The sequence below is a fragment of the Arachis ipaensis genome, chromosome B9 (genome assembly GCF_059453495.1).
Source record: "Arachis ipaensis isolate K30076 ecotype BB chromosome B9, ASM5945349v1, whole genome shotgun sequence".
Classification (NCBI taxonomy): Eukaryota; Viridiplantae; Streptophyta; class Magnoliopsida; order Fabales; family Fabaceae; genus Arachis; species Arachis ipaensis.
This window is the reverse complement of record NC_142444.1, coordinates 126619210-126644875: the sequence shown is the minus strand read 5'-3', so window position 1 is coordinate 126644875 and position 25666 is coordinate 126619210. Positions and strand designations below refer to the sequence as shown.

General features: G+C 39.1%; 2 protein-coding genes across 2 annotated transcripts; both read left to right on the top strand.

The window, feature by feature from the left end:
* The first annotated feature begins 2786 nt into the window (after nt 1-2786).
* On the top strand, nt 2787-3427 carry LOC110266469 (glu S.griseus protease inhibitor). The gene is made up of 2 exons (XM_021111252.2): nt 2787-2881; nt 2967-3427. Exons 1-2 carry the CDS (start codon nt 2863-2865, stop codon nt 3158-3160), a joined length of 213 nt encoding a protein of 70 aa, XP_020966911.1. The 5' UTR covers nt 2787-2862; the 3' UTR covers nt 3161-3427.
* A 4028-nt stretch (nt 3428-7455) lies between these two features.
* LOC148546237 (uncharacterized) lies at nt 7456-7873 on the top strand. The gene is made up of 2 exons (XM_088498453.1): nt 7456-7647; nt 7742-7873. The coding sequence occupies exons 1-2, from the start codon at nt 7456-7458 to the stop codon at nt 7871-7873; spliced, it is 324 nt and encodes a 107-aa protein (XP_088354579.1).
* The last annotated feature ends 17793 nt before the right edge of the window (nt 7874-25666 follow it).

Sequence of the window (25666 nt, the reverse complement as noted above, 5' to 3'; positions counted from 1 at the left end):
TAGGGGTGCACATGGGTCGGGTGAAGCCGGGTTTGATGTGACCTAGAGCCGATCCGAAATATATACCGGGTCTATTTATTAGACCCGAACCCGACCCTAGACCCGATGAAACCAATACACTTTCGGGCCACAATTATATCGGGTGAAAACCGGGTGAAAATCGGGCCGTTAACATTACATTATGTTGATATCTTCTTGTAAGCTAGCATGTAAAAATATCCAAATTTCCAAGACTCCAACCATTATTTAACATGGTAAAATTCACTTAGAAAAATATAATAAGAACCAACCCTTCTTTAAAATTAAAGCATAAGCACAATCAATACTAAAGCAAAACCACAATCAATACTAATATTGTCTAATAATACCAAATATTTAAATCAATACAAATAACACAATATTATGCATTAGTCTAAAGTCTTATGCATTCTAAATATAAAACATTAACTTATAGTCTTATAATGATTAATAGCACAAAATATTAAGGTTTACAATACTTAAATTCCACATAAGAATAGTCATGATCCATCACTAATAACACAAAATATTAATTGTGTATGATGACCGGGCCACCGGGCCGACTTCGGGTGACCCGAGCTATGGCCCGGACCCGACCCGAAATAATGACCGGGTCTATTTTTGAGACCCTTACCCGGTCTTAAACCCGATGAAATCACACCAAATTAACCCCTAAAGTATTCGGAACCGGGTCGGACCTTCGGGCCGGGCCGAGTCTGTGCACCCCTACAACATACTTATTGGTATACAAATCCGGATCCGACATGCGATCGACATCAGCAATAATTATCCGCATTCGATCCACAGCATTATTAGATTCAATTTGATTCAATTTGTAATTAAATAAGATATTGAATCACAGATTTTACATTTGTAATTATGGATCCGTATATCCACAAATAAATAAATAAAAATATATACCTTTTCAATTTGTGTGTGCCTCTAGTTTTAGATTATAGCTAATAAACTCTTCTGTTTCACTGGCAATTGAAACAATAATCTAATTAATTATTGGACGGGATAAGTACTGTTTTGGTCCCTAACGTTGAGGGCCAGAATCGAAACCGTCCCTGATCTAATTTTCAACTTAAAATCGTCCTTAATGTTGCATTTCATTTTAAAAACGTCCTTTCTAATAAAATTTTTTAATTTATTCCGAAATTACCCTTACTTTAATAAAAAAATATAAAATTAAAAAAAAAGAAAATGCGTTTTGTGGGGGGGGGAGGGGGGAGGCAAAGGGTATACGAAGGGGGAGGGGAGGGGGAAGGGGGAAGGGGGGAGGGGGGACGGCGCCGGCGGCGAAGCTTGGAGGGGAAGGGGAAAGGACGTGGGGTTGGGGGTTGGGGGAAGGGGAAAGGACGTGGGGTGGAGGTGGGGGGAAGGGGAGAGGCGGAGGGGGGAGGGGGAAGGGGAAAGGGGAAGGGGGGAAGGGGACGGCGGCTGTCAGGGTCACCACCTCGCCGCCTCTGCCTCGCCGCCTAGCGAGCCTCGCCTGCCTCGCGGCCTCTGCCTCCTCCTCCTCCTCTCATCTTCTCCGCTTCATCAACTCGGGTCGTCGCGAGCTTTCCCTTCGCGGAGGCGCCGCTTACTGCCGCGTCCGTGAACCGCCGCCGTGCCCTCGCGCTTCGCCCTCCTCGTCGAGCCGTTTCTGCTCCTCCTCTGCTCCTCCTCGCCCTTGTCGCCGTGACCTCCTCGTCGTCGTCGGCTTCCGCTCCGCTGCTCCTCGCCGCCTCGCCGCCTCTGCTTCTTGCTTCGATCTCTATTTCTGCTTCGTCTTCTGCTTCTTCTGCTTCTTGATTTGTTGAATCTTTGATTTGTTGAATCATTGTTGGTTTTGAGTTGTTGGTTTTCTTGATTTTTGAATTGTTGTTTGCTGTTGATGGAAGAAGTTTGCTAATTGATCTGTTTATTATTTGCTGTTGTGTTGGTAGTGGTGGTGGTGGTGGTGGTTGTGTTGGGGGGAAGGGGAGGGGACGCGGGGTGGTGGTGGTGGGGTGGGGGTGGGGGGAAGGGGACGCGGGGTGGTGGTGGGGGGTGGGGGTGGGAGTGGGGGGAAGGGGACGCAGGATGGTGGTGGGGGTGGGGGGAAGGGGAGACGGGGTGGGGGTGGAGGGGGAGGGGAAAGGGGAGGGCATTTTTATCCAAAAAAAAAATAAAAAAGACGATTTTAATACGAAAAAAAACGTTAAGGACGATTTTAAGTCGAAAATTAGATCAGGGACGGTTTTGATTCTAGCCCTCAACGTTAGGGACCAAAACAGTACTTATCCTATTACTGGACAAAATAGTAATAACAATTTATTTATTTATTTGGGGTATAATAAGTATCAATATATAGTTTGTCATCGTTCTCTCTAGCTTATCTCTACTAAGCGGTGTGGCAAGATTCGCTTAATTCGTTTATTTTGATTTGTAATTTGTATTTGTAATTTGTAGATGTGGGATCGTATCTCGGTATCTGAATATAAAAAATGTAGATACTTAATTTAATTTGAACTGATAATTTTAATTTGGATCAGATCGATATTTTGTCTATATTCAAATTGATTTCATATGAATGTCTTATTTGATATGTACACTACAGGTATGACAACTCCATTTGTAATACGTTTATCTTGAAACTATTCGTCCCAGGATCACATAGAAAAAAGTCAAGTCAATATACATTTTATTAAAATTAAAATATAAGAAAGAAAAACATATTGTTGAGCTCGCCAACTATAAATACCCCCGCTATAGATTGAAATTCATTCATGTCGAAAAATAATAGTTGCAATTAGCCAAAAAGAAAGAAACTATAAAGTCACACAAATCTTGCTTTGGGATTTAGAAGAGGCAAACATGAGTACTGGTTGCGAAGGTAAATAATATGTTTATATTAATTAATATGCATAGTATATAATAAGTCATGATTAATACATACTATATGTTTATATTGTGTGCAGGAAAGAGTTCATGGCCCGAATTGGTTGGAGTTGAAGGAACAGTGGCAGAGGCAAGAATTGAGAGGGAAAATCCGTTGGTGAATGCTATAATTGTGCCTGAAGGAAGCATGGTAACCACTGATTATCGATGTGATAGGGTTTGGGTTTGGATCAACAAAGCTGGAATTGTTAAAAGGGTTCCAATTATTGGATAGAACACTCTGATCTTCTTTTCATATATATATATATATATATAAAATAAGGAATTTAATTTCTTTCCAATATGTATGCATGTTGTTTCATATGGAAAATAAGTTAGGGATGAGGAAGGTCGTCAATAACCTCCTTTCTATATATACTTTGATTGTTTTTATTTCAATAAAGATAAATGGTATTAAAATAATGTCATTAATTAAAAAGCCTTCTCTTATGAACTACTTTAATTTGCAAGCATGTATGTATTCATCATCAACTAGTGTTGATTTGAAAATAATAACGTAGACTTTCCATACTTGTTCATGGTTTGTGCTAAGCACACACACACGCACAAACATATATATAGGACTTTTTTGTTCTATGAATTTAATTAGTGGTGGAAATCCTCCCACTAGGTTAATTTTCATTATATTGAGCATTTATTGCGCCTTTTTCATATTTTAATTAACCTTACAAAAAATGTTAGATGATCAATATTTTTTCTTATATTTGATTTGTATTTGAACTAATATTTTTTTTAACTCAAAGTGTTGGTATCTACTATTTTTCGAATTACCATACTCTACTGGTATTATTTTTCTCATTTTATTAATTAACGATGATGTTATGATAGTGACTATTGCATATTAATTTTTTTTTTGCGCTTTGACTGTTACATATATATGCATGGAAGAAGACAAAAGATCTATTTTTCATTTTCTGGTTTTTTAAAGCTGTCTTGTTCAATGTTTCCCTTTAATTTTCTTTTCTCTATCTATATGTTAGTAATTTTTCTTGTTATGAGAATAATTTTTCTTTCAATTACAACTTCTATTCAACCTCGTTAATCTTTTATGTTCATCGTTGATCCTCGTTTATAATGCTTTTTTTTTTTACTTTACTTTCTCAATTAGAGTGATAAGGATGAACACATGATTTTTCCTTTTTTCCTTTTTTTTTTGGCCTTCCTTTTTTCCTTTGTCACAACCCACTACACACTCACTTTCTTTCTTTTATTTGGGCCATGTTTTTGGTAAACATTTGGGATTTTAGTGTATGGATAACTCTCTCTCATATTTAATGACCAAAAAAAAAAAAACACCTCTCTCATATTTGAGCCTTATTTATTACTCTTTCATCTCAAGGGTTTTTTCATCCTCACAAAATATAACGGAATTTCAACCAAATATTGTAGAAGAAAAAGTATATGGAATCAACTTTTAACAAGCCAAAAATTGAACAACTCAGTTATTTATAATTATTTTAATTAATTTTATTCATTTATAATTTAAAATATTTGTTATTAATGGTTTTTAATGCCAAAATCAGGTTTAAAGAGATACGTTGAGAACCTCTCGACAGGAATCACGGTAAAAGCCCACAACGCTTTCGAGTCTTCACTTTCTCTCCCTCTCCACGACTGCAGTGCATCTGAGCTCTCATCCAAACAGCAAAAGCACCAACCTCCTCCATCCAAGGCATACTCACGGTGCTCCCTTATCGGTTATCCTCGGTCCTTAGCCCCATTAGCAGTGCTGCGATTGATTATGGTGCAAGTTCTTCCCGAAAATAGTGAAATAACTCATTCTTCTTCTCATCAATTGCCTCCACCCTCTCCATCGAATCATTCAACCCATGGCTCCCTCGTCGCTTCTCCCTGGTTTGTGCCGCCATTGGCCGTGATGTTCGTGAGCGTGGTTCTCCCACAAAGACCATCAAGCATAGCGTTTCCTGCACAAAGAAGCTGCCGTTGCAGTTCAAAGCTTCTGGAAAAGAGTAACGTCCATGGAGTTCTCAACCTTAGAAGATGGATCGAATAGCACATTAATCAATTCAAACGAAGGGAATGAAGAATTGAGTGTGGGTGAAGTTGTTATTCAAGAGGGGTCTAAGGTATGTTGGATAGGCTGGTCCTGCATTGTATGAAATTTAATGACAATGTGTTATGTGAATGTTTCTTATTCATGTTAATTAGATATTTTTTACGATAAAGTATGATTGACTCCCATATGTGTTTGCACTTTTTTTTTATGTTTTTTATTGGAGTGATTTTATATAGTAAGGATCTTAAGTTGATAAAAGTTTTTTCGGTGTCTTTAATTGAAGGTCGACAAAATTACCAACGTCATTGTGATGAGAAAGGATGAGTTGGACTTGAGACACGAGGTTTGAATTATTCCTTATTGTTTGTCATCGCGTTATAGTTACTGTGTTAATGCTAGTTTTAATTCGTATTTAGTTTTGTGAATTGATATTACAGTTGCCGAATCATAGTGAGATCAGTGAAGAGAAAATCCCAGTCATAGGAATGTGTTTTGATTCGTTGCCTCTAGCACGGGAATTTTATGCAAATTATGCAAAGAAAGTTGGGTTCGTCACTAAAATAAAAAAACGAACTTCGACAAGATGCGGAAGAAATCAAAGATACCCATTAATCAGTCTATTCACTGCACGCGAGAAGGTTATCGGGAGTCTCGGGTGAAGGCAGCAACTCGGGCAAACAGAATTACAGCCATGAGATGCAGAGCAAGGATGTATGTCATGCTGGACAGGAAGAAGAAAAGTTGGATTGTGTCTAGATTAGAATTGAGGCATTCCCACCCCTGTTCGGCTAAGAAAGCGGTCCACTATCATGAGTATAGGGAGTTGACAATGCATGCTAAGTGCGTCATTACGGATAACGACGAGGCTGGCATAAGACCCAACAAGACATATCTAGCATTGGTAAGCGAGGTTGGCGGGTCTTCAAACATGAGTTTTTCAGAAAAGGATGTCAGAAATTACATCACAAGAACACTCCGATGTGCTGATGACAATGCCAACTTTAATTTGTTTTTGTGTCTGTCATTTGTTGTTAGTGTTTTCACAGACATGGTCTACCGTTTGCATCCTTTGTCGGTGTAAACCACCATGGGAAGTCTACTCTTCTTAGTTGTACTTTACTTGGAAGCGAGGAGATCCCTAGTTTTGAGTGGGTGTTCATGGAATAGGTGAGATGCGTCGGGACTGCGCCAAGGGGGATCATCACTGACCAGTGCAAGGCCATGGCCGGTGCTATTAGAAAGGTCCTACCGGATACTGTCCACCGATGGTGCATCTAGCACATACTGAAGAAGTCATAATTCAAGCTTGGAGGTTACGCTAGGTACGGAGAATTGAATTCTAAGATGAATCACATTGTGTATAATTCTTCTTCTGCTGACTCTTTTGAAGTTGATTGGGTTGAATTCATCGAAGAATTTTATCTAGGTCAGAAAAGATGGTTAACAGGTCCGTTATCGTTAACTTAACTCCCGTATATTGGTTGCATATTGCCTATTTATTCACTGTTCGTAATTCTGCCGGTTTGAATTGGTTGTTTTGTTTTTTTAGGAGTGTAGTCGATGTTTCTTTTTTACCTAGTCAGTAGATGTTCCTTTCAATACACAAACAGATGGTTTTTCTCTTGGAAAATTGGATGTTCTTTTATTTGTTTTCTCAGTTCTTTAAAAGCGGTCATCATGTTGTGTCTAAGCGACACTCTTATGCTCTGTTTTTTTATGTTCACCTTTATGCCAATCGACGGAAGTGGGTTCCAATATTCTTCAAGAGTGAATTTTGGGCCGGTATGAGGAGTACACAGTGGAGTGAAAGTATGCACGCATTTTACGGGGGGTTTCTGCATTGCAAGAGTGGGTTAGTCCAATTTGTCCATAAATACGACAATGTGCTTGTAAACAAGGAGCAGAAGGAGCTGGAAGATGATGTTACGGACTCGAAAGGAGTCATCCCATGTATAGGGAGCACAGGCATTGAGAGATAATTTCAGCGGGAATACACCAGTAATATGTTTACGGATGTTCAGCTAGAGGTAAGCAAAAAAACTGATTGCGTGGTTCGGTCAACTGAACAACAGGGTTATTCAATTTCTGTTAAAGTGGACAAGCAGAAGATAGTTTGGGAGAAGACTGTTTACCGTACTTTCACAGTAGATTTTGACCCATTGAGTCAAGAGGTTCGGTGCGAGTGCAACAAGTTTGAATCCACTGGTATATTGTGTTGCCACACCCTTGCGGTGTTTTCATACTACAGAGTTGACAGAGTACCGAGCTACTATATTCTTCCTCGATGGAGTAAGAACATCATGCGCAAGCACACCTACATTAAGAGTAACCATGATGTTGCTCGGACCGATGAAAGCCACAACCTGTTCAGGCGTTTGTGTTTAGAGTTCTACAACGTTGCTTAGGAGTTCATTACTTGTGATGAGGAAGCAGCCATCTTGCGATCTGCCCTTTGGGATGGAAAGTCCAAGCTAACTGATTATTGTGCCAGCATGCGTTTGACTACTGTTACTGCGACTCGGAATACCATGCCCACACAGAGCACAAGCGGTGTTATTGTACATGACATATGGGGACCCTCAAGAGTTGAAACTAAAGGACAGCTGAAGAGTAAGAGACTTGGAGCAGAGTTGGACAAGTCAATTAAGAAATCGATGCAAAAAAGGAAGAGAAAATCGCATCTGGTATGTGATAGACGTGAGGTCTATTTCATTTTTTTTGGGATGGTGTTGTTGATTCATATATGTTGTTTTTGTTTTTTTGTTGTGTATTTTGTAGGATGTTATTGACCTTCAGACAGATAATGATTATGATGGTTCTATAAAGAAAGGATTTGAGGCTTCTACCACTTGGAATGCATTGGATGGTGGCGGATTCATGTCTCTGTTGAACTCTTTTGAGCATAGATAGTTATTCTTTCAATTGGTTGTACATTTTTAGTTGTGGTTGGTTTCTCATACTTAGCTAGATTTCGTGGTTCTTTTGACACAAATTAATAACCTCTGACGATTTTTGCTTTGTAACTTGCATTGGTTCTGTTATGACATATTCAATAAAAGAAATAAAAGAACAACTGTGGTTATCTTTTATCTAAATATTAATTATTTTAGATTGTGAGACTGTCATGGTTTTAAGATCACGAAGTGCCACTTATTTGTTGTAAAAAAACAAATGGATTACATCCGCCATGAAACCTGCTGAAGAATATATAAGAAAACAAAAGTTATTCACTTCTTAATGAAGTACACGCATTCGCGAATAAGTAACACTTGAAACTCAGAAAACATATCCAGAACCATTCAATTCGCAATGAAAAGAAATATCCTAATGCCTATCAGAAGCACCATCTACTTAAAAACTTGGATAAAATCACCGGTGCCAACACAAAGGAACCTGCCGAGTATACTAATTACGACAGAAGGCCATGCATTGCTTAAAATACCAGCAACTTAACAATTTTAGCAATAGAAAACAAGGATAAAAAAAATAAATAAACTTCCATTTAGTTAACATCAAGCCGCCTAATGGAACGAAGTACCACCTAAATGTAGTCATAAACAAATGGGGTATATACATCAAGCAGAGTAGACTGAATAACATAATAAGGCAATGCATTGCTTAATGAACTAGAAACATCCACAACTTGACAACTAATTACTTTACCATCGTAAATTCTTAACACATGAAACCTGTTGAGGACTATCTAGAAAAACAAAAGACATTCACTTCTCAATGAAGTACACACATCCGTAAATGCATTGCACGTGATAACTCGGAAAACATATCCAAAACCATCCAATTTACAATAAAAAGAAACATCTTATTGCCTATCAGAAGCACCATCTACTTAAAAGTTTGGATAAAGTCACCAGCAACTTCATAGTTTCAGTAGTAGAAAATCATATACCTGCAGTGAAACAAAATTTCTTAGGCTCACACGAAACTACTGCAAGGCAGAAAATGCCATATAAACATCCACAACTCTAACACAAGGAATCTATAGAAACAGTATGGCAATTGTACGTTTACATGATTTTTAGCTAGGCATCTGTCTTCTTCAGTTGTCTCCTCCCTTTACTTGGCTTTCTCATAGGTAATCCCGCACGCTGTAGCATGGTCTCCGTGCTCGGTGCTGTGAAGGGTGATCTCACCGCCTTAGTCTTGTTTCTCGGCTGGTTGTGACGTACAGGATGGTCGTCCAATGCCTCTAGAGCCTCTCCAATGAGTGAATTATGAGGACCAATCACTATGTCTAGTATAATTTCCTTCCAAAACTCCTACAGAACGTCCTGAATGGCATAACAGTGTGTGAGCGGGAGATTTGGAAGCGAGAAAGTAATTAATCGAAAAGAGGTGCAAGTTAAATGTAATAGGATTTTTAAAATCACCTTGGTCTAAAATTGCAAGGGTTTATCTAGACTCCAGTACTGCATGAATTTGATCACGTATACACCACAATCACAGCTACATGTATAGAAAGAAATATTATTTTTAACCACAAGACTAAGTATCTAAATCAAGTGAATTGCTAGTAAGATTATTGATAGGTGGTAGTTCAACTGACCGGTTAGATTGTTTTGGGACGCTGACATAGAAATGAGTCAGGCCGTTCTCCATGGGCTCGTATGCGGGCATCGACACTTTAACTACGTCTTCAATAATTCTCCCCTGGAAAGCAACTACACTTTAGCAATGCTACATTTTTAACGACTAAGGATGTTGTTGCACTAATTGGGTGATATATGCCTATCAAATAAGCATCTATTTTCGATCGTTCATCATTATGCGCTCCAGAATGCATACTATCCAATACCCACAACCTTTTTTGAGGAACCTCAAAGGCATACAGCCACCAATGATGATCAATACAGACGGAAAAAAACCAATGTGTTGTAAACAAACGTATCAGAACAGTAACATGCAAGCATTAGTTCATTCGATGGCATCACACACCTAGAATACAAGGCAAGAATAATACATTTTTTAGTATAATTAGGCAATGCATTGCTTAATGGACTTGAGACATCCACAATTTCATCACTAAAAATAAACAGCCGTAAAATTTTTAACACATGAAACATGTTGAAGAATATCTAAGAAAACAAAAGCCAATCACTTCTCAATTAAGTACACGCAATCGCAAATGCTTAAGACATAAAAAATCAGAAACATATCTAAAACAATCCAATTAGCAATGAAAAGAAACATCATAATGCCTATCAGAAGCAACATCCAAGAAAAAACTACTGCGTTGTAAACAAACGTATGAAAACAGTAACATGCAAGCATTAGTTCGTTTAATGGCATCAAACACCTAGAATAAGAGGCAAGAACCATACAGTTTTTGTCATCTAATGAATTGAATTACCCATTTTCTCCTCGAAGCTTCTATCTTGTCAAAATATCTCGAATCAACACCGAAATGAAGATCTAGCCCCACATAATGCAAGGTAGGAATCTTCCTGAAAGAAAACAGGTTCCTCTTTTGCAACACCGTTTCCTGTTAAAACAACCATATTTAGTTTCAGTACACAAATCTTAAACACTAAAAATCCATAAAATCATTCATACCAAAATTCCTGGAGGCATACAGTAGAAGTCATCCTTAAACTGTGATGATTCCGAGTCATTAAAACTGAAACACATCCACTAAACGATCTGCACGTTCAATTTTAATTTGTTAGGGTCATCTTTATGAGATATTATATTTATTAAGAACTCCATTCATTCTAGCAAAGTGTTATTATGTTCTACTTACGTTGCTGTTGATCCAGCGACGGGGTTGTAGTGTGCACAGGTCCTCTCGGAGCAGTTCTGGATGTAGCCTTCCTTCATACGACGCCACGGCCTTCTCTTCCCCTAACGACGCATTGATCGCCCATCGTCGCACTCGATCCTCAGCATCCTCGTCGAGCTTTTGCCCTTTTAGCAACGAATTCACCTTTATAAGAGTACACTAGGTAGGATTCTTTTCCATCCGAGTCATTTCGGGTGACATCCGGTGGCTTGGTTGAATGGGTGTCTTGCAAGACAGAGTGGTTGGCATCATGGTCTGCAGTGGCTCTGTATACTGAAGTTTCTCAAGGTATTCCTATATTCTTTCGCTCTTCGGGTCTCGCATCGACAAGAAATCAGGATTACTACGTCAAAATCAACCAATGTTAGAGAAAAGGAAATTTCTGTATGCATACATTTCCTAATTCTCTAACGAAAAAAATAGAACCAAAAAAGAGTTTTGCATAGGAAACTTGCCCGTTGAATTTCCATTCTTGATGTTGCACTAGTGCTACGGAGAGTATGCCTGCATCGAGAACTCTGGAGTCAGTTATTTCATGGGGTGTGTTTTCCTTATTGAGATTGCTGTCGGGGAACTTATTTTCTGTTGGTCAACTCCCTGGTGAAACAATCGGCGCATCCTCTTATCAAGAGGCTCATTGTCCTCGCTATCATGTGGGTTCATTGGGAGATCTTTTTCTTCAGATGGTTCTGGGTTGGACCTACGTGGTCGGTTCTTTTTAACCCCCCATCTTCCTTGGTAGCTGACCTGCTTATCTGTATTATGCACATCGCCTATGTTACTTACAGAAACATCCAATTACATTGAAATTGACCATATGAAATTACTTAAGCTAATACAAAATTTAATCCATACATTACCATACATGTATACTCACCTTCGGGCTAGTTTTCGATCTCTCCGCGCATCTTAAGCGTGTTCTAATTGGAGGTGGATTTGTTGTGCTTCCAGTTGGTCGTCTTTCCATTGCTTCCTGCTTGCTCTCTGTACTAACGGAGCTTTCCTATTTGTAGAAATAGCGTGAATCAAATAAACAATCATGAAGTCAATTTATTAACACGCTAAGTCGTAAATACGTGGTTACCCTTGGCACAACCGAAGCTTTTCGTCCACGCTTTTGTTGTGTTTTTTTTGCTGCTTTTCTCCTTTCAGCTTGAGGTGATCGGTGACACGAGAATATTGTCGGTCTAGAATTTTTCTCAATAGGAATAGAACTTTGTTGTAAGCATAGTTCCAAACCAACTAACAATTCTCAATCAAATTTTAAAGATTTTGGTTGTCACTAGTTCAACCCCAATAAAAGTAACCGAAGTATTCAAACCTCGGGTCGTCTCACAAGGAATGGACAAACATGTGCATCAACATTGGTTAGAATTCCGGGGTTGGAAGTCATGATCAAGAAATTAACTAATAGACTTAACAAGCAAGAAAGCTTAAAGTGCAAGAAACTAAATCGAGTAACTAAAGCAAGGCATGAGCAATTTCAAACTAATAAGAGAATATTCCATATGATTCTACTCTAAAACTAAACAAGTAACTATAACTAGGATTAAGCAATTGAGATTTTTTTGGGTTTCAAATATGAATAATAAAAGCAACTCTTGGCTAGGCATAGGAATTGGGATCACTATCCATGTCTAATAACCAAATCTTGACAATTGTGAGGAACCAAGTGATAAACCCATATTTCATGAGTTCTTTTGTGCTTAATTAGAGTGATTTATTCAACTCTTCACCTACTTATTCACATTAATTGCATGGTTTTACTTTCCCTTCCTTATTATGTCATATTGTGAAAAACATGTTTCCTAAGCTTTAAAAATATTAATTATTTTAATTACCTTTATTTCCATTCGATGCCGTGATTAGTGTGTTGAGTAGCTTCAGGTTTCCTAAGGCTGAATGACTTAAAGGATGAAAAAGGAAACATACAAAAATAGAAGGAGAAGGCAAAACGGAGCTTTAAGGAAACTGGTATCCACGCGATCGCATGGACGACGCGATCGCGTGCCAGAAGTAAACACCCATGACGCGGACGCGTGACTGACGTGACCGCGTGAAAAGGAAAAGCTCCAGATGACGCGACCGCGTGACCCACGCGGACGCGTGACAGAGGCCACGTATCAGAATTTACAGAATACGCCCCCAGCAAATTCTGAAGCCCTTTTTGGCCCAGATCCAAGTACAGACAGCATAGACCAGAGGTTATAAAGTGTGGGAATGCACCCATTCAAAGAGAGCTCGCATATTTTACTTTTCAATGATTTAGATTTAGTTGAGAGGGAGATCTTCTCTCTCTCTCTTTTAGGATTTAGGATTTCTTCTTGTTTTAAGAGTAACTCTGGATCCCAGGTTTAATGTTCTTTTATTTTAGTTTTACTTTTATTTATTTATTCCAACATTGGAATTGATTATTATAATTTGATTTACGAATTATTCCATGTTACAGACAGTTATTTGAATTAATGATAATTGAGGTATTTTCAGTTTATGATTGTTCTCTTTGATTTAAGTCACCATTGCTTCCTATCTAAGGATATTTTTATTATTCCAGCAATTTTACTTTTTCCCCTTTTGGTTCTGGTTAAGAATTTAGTAACTCAACAGTTATTAAACTCAACATAATTGATAATCGTTATCTTGCTAATTGAGCTGAACTTAAGCAATCCCAACCTTTTCTTAGGAAATAAATAGGATTCAAAGGTCAATTTAATTAGTCCCCTGACTTTCCTTTGCCCTAGTAAAGGTTGACCAAGTGGAATTTTGATTCAACTTTCATTATAGTTGAGAGAGATAACTACGTTGGACCTCCGACTTCTCTTACCTTGCCAAAAGTTTGCTTTACAGTATTTATTTATTTTAATTGTCATTTAATTTACTTGTCATTACTTGCTTCTCATCTTCTAAACCCCGATTACAACCTTTATAGCCAATAATAAGAACACACTTCCTCGCAGTTCCTTGAGAAGACGACCCGAGGTTTGACTACTCGGTTAACAATTTCTAAAGGGGTTTGTTACTTGTGACACCCAAAACATTTGTATGAAAGGACTTTTGAAGGTTTAGAAACTATACTTGCAACGGGGATTTATCCGTAAATTTCTAGACCACGCAAAAGTCCTCTCATCAAAATGGCGCCGTTGCCGGGGACTTGCTAATGTGTGCCTTATTATTGGTTATTGTAAATATTTTTCTTTTGCTTGTTTATTTATTTTTGTTTTTCCTTTTTATCTTTATTTGCTACTATGAACTCTCACCCCTCTCGCTTTGAGTTTGGTTCTAATATTGTTAAAGGAAATAGAAGTTACAGCAGGAATGTGCATCAAGGTCAGACCAATCAAGGATGGATGGAACCAAGAGGATCTAATCAACCCTTTTGGCAGCAACACCCTCCGAGATATCCTGGACAAAGACCATTCTATCGTGCATACCCAGCTGAAAGACATGGTGGACAACCTTGTAACTACCAACAAGCCCCACCCCGTGCATATGAACCATCCTTTCAACATAACCTCGAACCACCACACTCACAAGCTTCTCTTCACCATTCGCCATCATATGATCCTTCCTTACCCTAATACCAATCCAATCGTTCCCAATCATCACCACTTTCCTTTGTATCATGTCCAAGTCCGGCAAACCGCGAAGCAGAGGATCGCCTAAAAGAAACAGTAATTAAATTTCAAACAACCATTAAACAACTGGAGCAAGCACTAATTCAATGGGCCACTAGGCGCTCAAATATACAAGGATCAACCACAGCTCCATGTGGACAGCCCGATGAAGAGCGTAGCATGAAAGAAATACTAGAGACTCCAGTGGACAAGACAGAGAATGAATTCATACTAGAACAAGTGGAAGAAGCTGTCATTGTTCAAGAAGAAGAATTGGTTGAAGATTTAGGAGATGCTGAACTTCCTTGGAAATCCAGAATTGAGGAAAACTCCGTCCAAGATGCTATAGTTGATGCTAAGGAGAATACCGTACAATCTCCAAGGCAAGTCGTTTACGAAGAATCAGACGGAATAATCCAAGAAGCAAATTTTCTTGATGATGATAGTCACAAGTCTAGTTCTCCTAGTGATGAACTTGCATCCGCAAGTGAATTCTCTGAGATCGAAGAATTTTCCCCAAGTGAATATGAAGATGATACGGAGGTAGATTTCTCTCAACCTCCAATCTATGACTCGAGTGATGAGGAAGACATAGAAGACTTTGACCAGGATACAGATACAATTGAAGATCTTTGCAAGGAAGTGGAAGAATTCACAGAAGAGCACAAGGAAACAGAACTTGCAGAACCACCAAAAATACCTATCCCAAGGCCATTACCACCTAATACAAGCTTCAAGTGGGTACAATCCTTAACTTATAATTTTACTTATTCACTTGAATATGGTTTGCTTGAAACAGATGGCCAACTTAGAGCTCTCTACGGCTTTAAGAGTAAGAGGGAATTAGCTCGTGCTCAGAGCTGGTGCACCAGGTTCAATAAGGTTCCACGCTTCACCTCGAAGTACACGGATTGGTATCATGCTCAATTGCATGGATCACGGAGAACGCTTGGTCACCACGGGGAGATTCTACTTTTTAACCCGCCCAAATGGAAACTTACAAATCAAAACGGAGGCGGATCTAAAAACACAGCTCGGGATCATGGATTATATTCTGACATTCGTCATCTCGGGAGGCTGAATATCTGTTTGAAGCTGCTCAGAAGCTTTACATGCCTAGTTTGGGACCTCGGAGGCTATTGGTATTCCAAGCACTGGTGAAAATTTTTGGATGAATTTAAACATAAGCCACCATAACAGGATACTCTTCCAATGTCCAACTTAAGGACTTTAACTAAAAGTGCTAGGTGGGAGACAACCCACCATGGTATGGTCGCTTCTTTCTCAATCTATTTCTTGTTTATTGTTTTCAATTTACTTTTTTTTTTTATTTTGACATTAACCTGGAATCATGCATAGCATTCATGTTAATCACTGCATCCTGCATTTTTCAGTTAAAAAAAAAGGGTCGCACGACGCGACCGCATGCCCCATGCGATCGCGTCATATCGCGAAAAACACCACCCATGCGACCGCATGAACCGTGTGGCCGCGTGATATATATATCGGCGTAAGGATCCAACGAACAGAAAGTTGGGCTGGAATCGTGCGGCTCTTGTGCGTTTCGCACAAATTGGCCCACGCGATCGCATGCCCCATGCGATCGCGTCACTTACCCAATACCAATCCCATGCGACCGCGTAAGCGACGCGATCGCGTCGCATGGATTGCATATCACCCCAAAAGGAGACAGAGAGTTGCACTGAAATGGCGCTGGAGTCGTGCGTTTAGCACGAATTCCACCGACGCGATCGCGCGACCCACGCGATCACGTCACCCCTCTTTCCCCCCTCTCATGCGATTGCGCGACCCACGCGATCGCGTCTCCCCCATTTTCACCCCAACCACGCGACCGTGTGCCCCACGCGGCTACGTGGATTCGAAAATATAACCCCCCAGCCACGCGAACCCTATTAGTCACGCAGCCCCCTCTTTCACCCCCAACCCTCTTCTCCTTCTCTTTTCTTCTTCCCCCAGCCACCGCCAGCCAGCCACCACGCCGATGCCGCCGCCGCCCAGACGCCGCCGCCGTACCACCCCCTCCCCTTCTCTCTTCTTCCTTCTTCCTCTCTCCTCCCCTCTCCACCACAGCCACCGCGCCGAACGCCGCCGCAACCACCTTCTTCCCTGTTCCACCCCTTCCGCTTACCAGGTTCCGCAACACGCAACCCTTTTTATCCGTTCGTCACTTTTCTGTATTTTTATTCCGTTTATGTTCATGATTAGGATAGCTAGACTTTCATGTTGTAGTGGATTTTTAGGTTGTTAGGTAGCTTAGGCTGTGGTTAGTGGATCTAGGTCTGTTTACTTGCACTGTTCTTACTTCTGTTTTATCCTATGTGCAAACCTGTTGCTGCTATAATCATGATTCATATGCTGCTTTCTTGTATGTTGCTGCTATTTACATTGAGTTTTTATGTTTTTGTACATGCAGCTTGATTTTTTTAATTCATATGAACTGATATGATTGCTGTTTATTTTCCGGGACAATCCAATTTTAGTCGGAATGCTGCCCAAATTTTTTTTTTTAAAATTTTTTCATTCTTGTTTTGGTTTGGCAACTCTGTTTTACTATGCTTCCCCCAAACCATTTCATGAATGTTAGGGCCACTTTCTTATCCTCTTTGATTTCCTGGTTCATAACCTGCAATTGTGATTCACTGATTCCAATTTCTGATTTCTTTATTTCTATTCGTATCAGCATCACCCTGTTTTCTTTATTCGATTATGAGTACTTCTATTCTTACCTGTGAATCCTTGTTATATGGAATTTTTTCTATGCCACTTACTTTCCTAACTCACTAATTTTAATTTACTAATTTCTTTTTACCATACTAACCCTCTTGATCTCTTTTCTGATTACTTTTACTTCCTCTAACTTTCTCACTATGGCATATTGATTTTTTTCTTTCCATTTAACATTAATTCAATAACATTTTAATTACTCATTTTCCTTATTCTATGTCTCCCTTACCGCTTTGAGTTTTCTTTGTTTAAATTGCCTATTTGCTTTCCTATTTTATCCATTTCCTGGTTTTCTATTTTTCAGGATGTCTGCCTCACAAAGGAAAGGCAAAGGCAAGGCTACTGGCAAGCGCAAGAGAGGAGATTCTTCCCAGTCCATCATTGCTCTAATGCACGATTCCTCATGGCGGGAGAAAAACTTCACACAGCAGGAAAAAGCTGACCAGCTGCTCCCTTCAACTGATCCTATAAAATTTGCAAACCGGTACTGTGAGCTGAAGTACCAGACTTTTGCAAACTCCAGAAATCTATACCTGGAACGTACCTTGAAGATTCCAGAAGCCCTCCAGCAATACACCACTGAGCAAATCAAGCAAAGGGGCTGGTTTTTTCTGGAGAGACCACTGACAGAGGTCAATGCATCTTAAGTCCGGGAATTCTATTGCAACTACTACCTTACTACCCTAGATGCAGTGAACCTGAGGGGAAAGCAAATTCTGGTCACTGAGGAGGTCATAGAGACCATTTTCCAGCTCCCAGCCAAGTCCGATCAGCCAGATAGTTATGCACAGGCTGAGGAGGACATGGGCCAGATGTGGTTTAATTGGGATGCTGTGAAGGCACGGATAGCTCTCGACCCTGCTGTTCCTTGGGAGATGAGTCAGGACACCACCATGCCTAGAGGGATCAAAAGAGTGTACTTGAATGATGAGGCTCGGCTATGGCATCAGATCTTGAGCAACCATGTGATGCCGAGTACTCATGAGACTGAGATCCCGGCTGCCATGATCACCCTCCTCTGGTGTGTGCTGGAGGGTAAGGACCTATACTTGCCTCGTTTTATCCGGCATTTTATGGCCAGGGTCCACGTCCGAGGCACCCTCCCCTTTCCTTATCTGGTTACACGGCTAGGCCGTCAGGCTGATGTGCCTTGGGAGGATGCCGATGAGCGACCACCAGCAGTGGACTGCAGGAAGATCATCCCTCACAGCAGGAACTTCCTTGCTTTGGGCTACAGACCACCATCTGTCACTGCTACTGATGAGACAGCCCCTCCGTCTGCTGGACCCTCTTCATCCACAGCTCCCCCAGCTGCCCCTGCTGCCACCACTGCACCTCCACCCGCCTCTGAGCCGGTTTATCGCCTCGTGCACCGTCTATTCCGCCAGCTTGATCAGATGGAGCGCCGTAACAGGCGCCGGTATGAGAGATTGGAGCACCGCAGTAGGCGACGCTATTCCCATCTGAAGCTGATGATCAGACAGGGCGCCGACATCCCCTCCGAGCCCGACACACCATCAGAGCCGTCAGAGGAGGAGGAGGATGAGCACGAGGAGGAGCCTCATTCCCAGGCGGAGACTCATCAGCAGGCAGGCACAGAGCACGCTACACCACAGCAGGAGGCCCCACATTAGCTTGAGGCTGCAGATCCGGAGATCTCGATCCAGTCAGTCCCCCCTCTACAGCAGCCAGACTCTCAGCCCACCACCGCCACAGAGACCCCAGCTACCATCCCTACCAGTGATGACACTCCTTCACACCCGGCTTGATTGAGCATCGGGGACGATGCTTTATTTTAAGTGTCGGGAGGTCGCCATCTCTGGCGTTTATTTTGGTGAACTACTACATACTTTTTCTTTTATTTTGGATATTTTTCTGTATTTTCCTCTTTTTCTTTTATTGTTATTTTCTGAGTACTTATACATTGCTACTTGTGTATTTTACTCTATTTTCTGCATTTTGCATTTTTTGTTCATATTTTAGTTATTTAGCTCATTTTAGTTATTTAGTTTAGTTTGCAATTCTAACTTATTAATGGATCAATTAGTATAGTTTACCTTTTTTTTACATAAGATAGCTTAGTTATAGCTTAGTTTAAATTGACAAATATATAAAAAAAAAGTGTAAGCTAGGAACTTGAACATAATAGATTTAGATCCATAAAACCTTATATATATAGCATTACATGATGTAGTTAAGCTGACAACATTTCATCAAGGAGGAACATTAAGACTTTAAAAGCTACCCTAAATAATTTTTTATGAGAATAATGGGAATTTTTAACTAAATCTGCATACAATATATAAATGATATATGATGTTTGAGTTAGAGAACACACAGCCTGTGAGTTTTGAGCTTAAATTGTATGGTTGCATTCAAACCATAATTTCATTTCTGTGTGTTACATTTCTTTTTATTCTAATGTTCTTTCCTTTGCTTTAATCTATATGTCCAATTATAGAATATAGAATAAATACATACCAAGAGAATGATCGAGGCCATCATTTAATTTTAGCTCACTCACCCCAAATTAGCCTACCTTTTACATCACCCTTGTTAGCCCCCTTGAGCCTTTTAAAAACCCTTTATTCTATTTAGCCGAATTACTAGCCTTAAGCAGAAAAACAAAAGAAAATCCCAAGTGAATCCTTGGTTAGCTTAAGATAGAAAATCATGAATAGAGTTAAATGTGGGAAACTTTTTGGGAACATGGATGATAGAACCAAAAAGGTAGAGAAATTAAAAGAAATAAAATAAAATTTGGGAAGCATGCTCATGAGAAAATCTAAGTGATTCAATTACCATGTACATTAAAAAAAAAAGAGAATTATTTTTCAGCATCTAAATAAAAGGGGACACAAAAGAAATTCCCCAATGAAAACAATGCACATGGGATAAAAAAAAATTTAAAAAGTGAAACATGAGCATGTAACAATAAGTGGGAAATATGGGAAAATAGGTAAAGAGATTTTTGTTTTACTAAATATGTATGTTAGGTGAGATCTTAGTCTAATTAAGGATTCACTTATTTGCTCACTTGACCCTATACACAAATCCTTACCTTTACCTTGACCCTATTACAACCTTAATTAAGACCTCATGACTTTTTGGTATGACTATATTCTATAATTTTTGATTGGTTAGATGAAGAACAAAGCTATAGAAATTAAGAATAAAAAGAAAAATAGAGTGAATAAACCCAATAAACACTGAGTGACTAGAGAGTAAACACAAAATCCAGTGAGGGTTCAATAACTCATCAACATATATCTGTACTTAATTTACTAATTGTTTTGCAAGTTTGTACAATGTTTTCTTTCCCATCTCCTTTGCTAAAATGCTTTATTATTTGAGGGTTAGCTATATATGTATATATATCTCCTTGAGAATGTGAAATAATTTGACTACATGTAGGCTTTATATATGAGTGGATGAATCAGAATTGCATGACTCATTAGGTAGATGCATTTAGCATAGGTTGCATTTCATAAAATTCCATCACTTTAACCTTAATTATTTACCTTGGATTTAGCATGAGGACATGCTAGTGTTTAAGTGTGGGGAGGTTGATAAACCCATATTTCATGAGTTCTTTTGTGCTTAATTAGAGTGATTTATTCAACTCTTCACCTACTTATTCACATTAATTGTATGGTTTTACTTTCCCTTCCTTATTATGTCATATTGTGAAAAACATGTTTCCTAAGCTTTAAAAATATTAATTATTTTAATTACCTTTATTTCCATTCGATGCCGTGATTAGTATGTTGAGTAGCTTCAGGTTTCCTAAGGCTGAATGACTTAAAGGATGAAAAAGGAAACATACAAAAATGGAAGGAGAAGGCAAAATGGAGCTTTAAGGAAACTGGTATCCACGCGATCGCATGGACGACGCGATCGCGTGCCAGAAGCAAAGAAGCAGCGACGCGGCCGCATGACTTACGCGACCGCGTGCCTTGAGTAGAACACACACGACGCGGACGCGTGACTGACGCGACCGCGTGGAAAGGAAAAGCTCCAGATGACGCGACCGCGTGACCCACGCGGACGCGTGACAGAGGCTACGTATCAGAATTTACAGAATACGCCCCCAGCGAATTCTGAAGCCCTTTTTGGCCCAGATCCAAGTACAGACAGCATAGACCAGAGGTTATAAAGTGTGGGAATGCACCCATTCAAAGAGAGCTCACATATTTTACTTTTCAATGATTTAGATTTAGTTGAGAGGGAGATCTTCTCTCTCTCTCTTTTAGGATTTAGGATTTCTTCTTGTTTTAAGAGTAACTCTAGATCCCAGGTTTAATGTTCTTTTATTTTAGTTTTACTTTTATTTATTTATTCCAACATTTGAATTGATTATTATAATTTGATTTACGAATTATTCTATGTTACAGACAGTTATTTGAATTAATGATAATTGAGGTATTTTCAGTTTATGATTGTTCTCTTTGATTTAAGTCACCATTGCTTCCTATCTAAGGATATTTTTATTATTCCAGCAATTTTACTTTTTTTCCTTTTGGTTCTGGTTAAGAATTTAGTAACTCAACAGTTATTAAACTCAACATAATTGATAATCGTTATCTTGCTAATTGAGCTGAACTTAAGCAATCCCAACCTTTTCTTAGGAAATAAATAGGATTCAAAGGTCAATTTAATTAGTCCCCTGACTTTTCTTTGCCCTAGTAAAGGTTGACCAAGTGGAATTTTGATTCAACTTTCATTATAGTTGAGAGAGATAACTACGTTGGACCTCCGACTTCTCTTACCTTGCCAAAAGTTTGCTTTACAGTATTTATTTATTTTAATTGTCATTTACTTTACTTGTCATTACTTGCTTCTCATCTTCTAAACCCCGATTACAACCTTTATAGCCAATAATAAGAACACACTTTCTCGCAGTTCCTTGAGAAGACGACCCGAGGTTTGAATACTCAGTTAACAATTTCTAAAGGGGTTTGTTACTTGTGACACCCAAAACGTTTGTATGAAAGGACTTTTGAAGGTTTAGAAACTATACTTGCAACGAGGATTTATCCGCAAATTTCTAGACCACGCAAAAGTCCTCTCATTACCAAGCCCATTAAGTTTACTTCTATACTTGAAGTATATCAAATGGCTTGATCAACATCAATCCATAAGCCCTAACCTAGCTACTAATTGACTTAGTAGTAGGCTAGTGTCAATGGTTATCAACTTGACCACTAAGGGTTCTCAAATCACCAAATCAATTAGACCCAATGACTGAAGTTTACCCAATTCCCTTAACCTAGGCTAAGAATAAAGAAAACTACTCCATAATCAAGGGAAACATTTCATCAAACACATGGTAGGCATTAACAAAAGACATATTCAAATTGCAATTAAATTGGAAATTATAAGGACCCACTAACAATTATTCATAAAGAACAACTCAATTAACACTAATGATCATAGAAAACATCAATGTATTCATAGAATTCAAGATCCATAATATTCAGAACATGAGTGGGAAATTGGAAGATAACAAGATAACATAACTCTACACAAGATCTAAGCAAAATTATACTAGAGAATTCAAATTAAGTAATCATGACTAACAATTAACAAAACCCAATTCTGAAATTCAGCAATGGGTGATCAAAATCAAACTAGATCTAGAAAAAAATAAGGGTTTCTCTCTCTAGAAGAACAAGAACAAAAAAACTAGCAAAAATTGTGTCTAAGTGTGTAATGGATGATCCCTCCCTTTCCCCCTTGAGTTCCTGGGTCTTTTCCATGCAGAATCAGCTTGAATTTGGGCCTACTGAGTCTCAGAAATTGCCAGGCACGATTTCTTTAATGAGGTCACGTGCTGCTCGTCACGCATACGCGTCATGAACGCGTGCGCGTCGCCTGAATTTCGGGATCCACGCGTACGCGCCAAGCACGCGTGCGCGTCGATGGAGATTTCGCCAATCCACGTGGATGTGCCACTCTTCGCGTGCCATACCCAGCTTCCTGCACCCACGCGTGCGCGTGAGGTGTGCGTGCGCGTCGTAGCTGATTTTCCAAAATCTAATTCTTCATGTTCCTTCCACTTGTGCATGCTTTCTTTCTCTCTTCTATGCCATTCTTGCCCTATAAACTCTGAAATCACTCAACAAACATATCACAGCATCAAATGGTAATAAAAGAGGATCAAAATATGGCAATTTTAAGGCAAAAGAAGCATGTTTTCCATCATGAAGCAATATTAGGAAGAGAACACAAAACCATGCAATTTATGTGAATAAATGTGGAAAATATTGACAAAACCCCCTAAATTCTACACAATATAAACCACAAAATTGGGGTTTATCAATTGGCCTTCTACATCTTCACTTTTACCCTTTCTAGTCAAGAGGCGCCCCTGATTTAAGAAGTGAAAAGAATCATGGATCAAAATCAAACGCTCAAGTATCACTATCACAGAAACCAGAAACTAAAAAAAACCATTCACATCTTAAAAAACGGAGTCATCCCCAACTACCTGTCACATCTGAGATCAAAAAACATTTGTAGAAACAACCATTTAGCAAAGAAAAGAAACATCATAATGCCTCTCAGAAGCACCATCCATTGACATACTAGCATAAAGTAACCAATTTCTAGAAAGAAATGAGTAACTCGGAAATAATATATTGCGCCTTTGTTCTTCATCATCCTTCTAAGTCTCCTAACAAAAAACACAATTTCATCATTTGAAATATCATTACTAGACTCACTCTCTTTTACTTCTATTTTTGACTTGAGGGCTATTCCCTTTTTCTTTGAGTCCGGGTTTGTGTGTGTGGCTTCATAAGCAAGGATTTTTCCTCTCAGCTCATCATAGGTTATAGGGCTTAGGTTATTACTCTCGGCTAGGATAGTGGCAGTGGTTTCCTATTCCTTTGTGAAGCTTCTAAGGAGTTTTCTCATAGGGTTTATTCTGAGTAGTTTGTACCCATAGCATCAACGTTGTTGATTATGATTGAGAATCTTTCAAACACTTCATCAATGCTTTCTCTATCCTTCATATTAAACCTCTCGTACTCTTTTCGCAGCATATCAATCCTTGTTTCTTTGACATGTTTAGTGCCTTCGTGTGTAACCTGGAGTTTCTCCCAGATTTCTTTGGCTGTCTTGCATCTAGACACCTTTTGGTATTCTTCAAAGCTGATAGCACAGTGAAGAAGGTTGATGGCTGTAGCATTCAGCTCTATTTTCTTCTTGTCGTCATCATTCCATTCAGCTTCTTCTTTTGGAGTCACCACTCCATCAGCACTTATTTTTGTTAGAATCTTGGGATAGCTTACAACAATCTTCCATATGTTGTAGTCAATGGATTGAATGAAGATCCCCATCCTCTCTTTCCAGTAGGCATAGTTCTTCCCGTTGAAGAAGGGAGGCCTATTGTTTGACTGGCCTTTAGTTAGAGTGTATGCAACTGTGGTTATGCCCAAGTTATTCACCATTGGACCTTTGCTCCAAGCGGTAAAGCTTGATTCTTGAGACCAAGGCTCCTGATACCAATTGAAGGTTGTAGAAGGCTTAGAGAAGGGGGGTTGAATCTATGACCTTCTTTTAAGTTACTGCCCTTTTTAAAGCAAAATTTATATCTGAATCAGTTTGAACTCAACAGCGAAAAATTTATGAGACAATTTATTTTTGTCTCATGAATATCAGAAAACAGAACAGAGCAGGGAAGAGAGAAGCTGACACCATCATGTATCCTAGTTCAGTTGCCTTGTGCAATGCAACCTACATCTAGTCTCCACGACAACAGTGGTGGAATTTTCACTATAGTTAAAGTATTACATACACCAATTTCACAGGATTGACACAATCCTTTCACTCTCAAGTTCTAACCTAACTTGACTTAGTTATGCTAATACCTAACTATTCACTCTTAGTGCTCACCCAACTAAAAAAGGGGTACCTCACTGGTACAAGATACAAGACACAGAATTAACCTAAAGAAATATGAAATCACTCTAGACTTTTTACTCATGTGTATCTCTCTGCCTCTTTCTACTCTTAGGCTCTTTCAATGACTCTCTCATTCAGCCTTTTACCTCAAGAAATTATAGAAAGATAAACATTAAAAAGAAAATTATAATCTGTAAAACATGAAGGAGATTGATGCTTCAACAACCTCTTTTCTATGTGATAAACCAGATTTGCTTGCCTCTGATTCAGTTCCTCATTTTGGCAGAATGCTCCTTTGACTAGGAAGCACTGTCCAAGTTGATGAACTTCTTCAGAGAACTCTTCTCAGAACATACACCTCAAAACACTGGTTATCTCTCCTTGGCTTCTGAATGATGAGAAATCTTCTTTTGTATCTCCTTACATGTTGCTGAGTTGCTCTCTCCTAGGTCAACCCTCGAGCTGTGTGCTTCACCAACTCACTACATCACCTTTTTTCAGTTAATAATCAACTTAGTTAATTTGCCCAATAAAATAATGTTTGTCATCATTAATTAATTTAGTTAATTTCTTAACTCAACAATCTCCTCCTTGATGACAAACATAATTAAACATTTACTAAAAGGAATTGAAATTTAA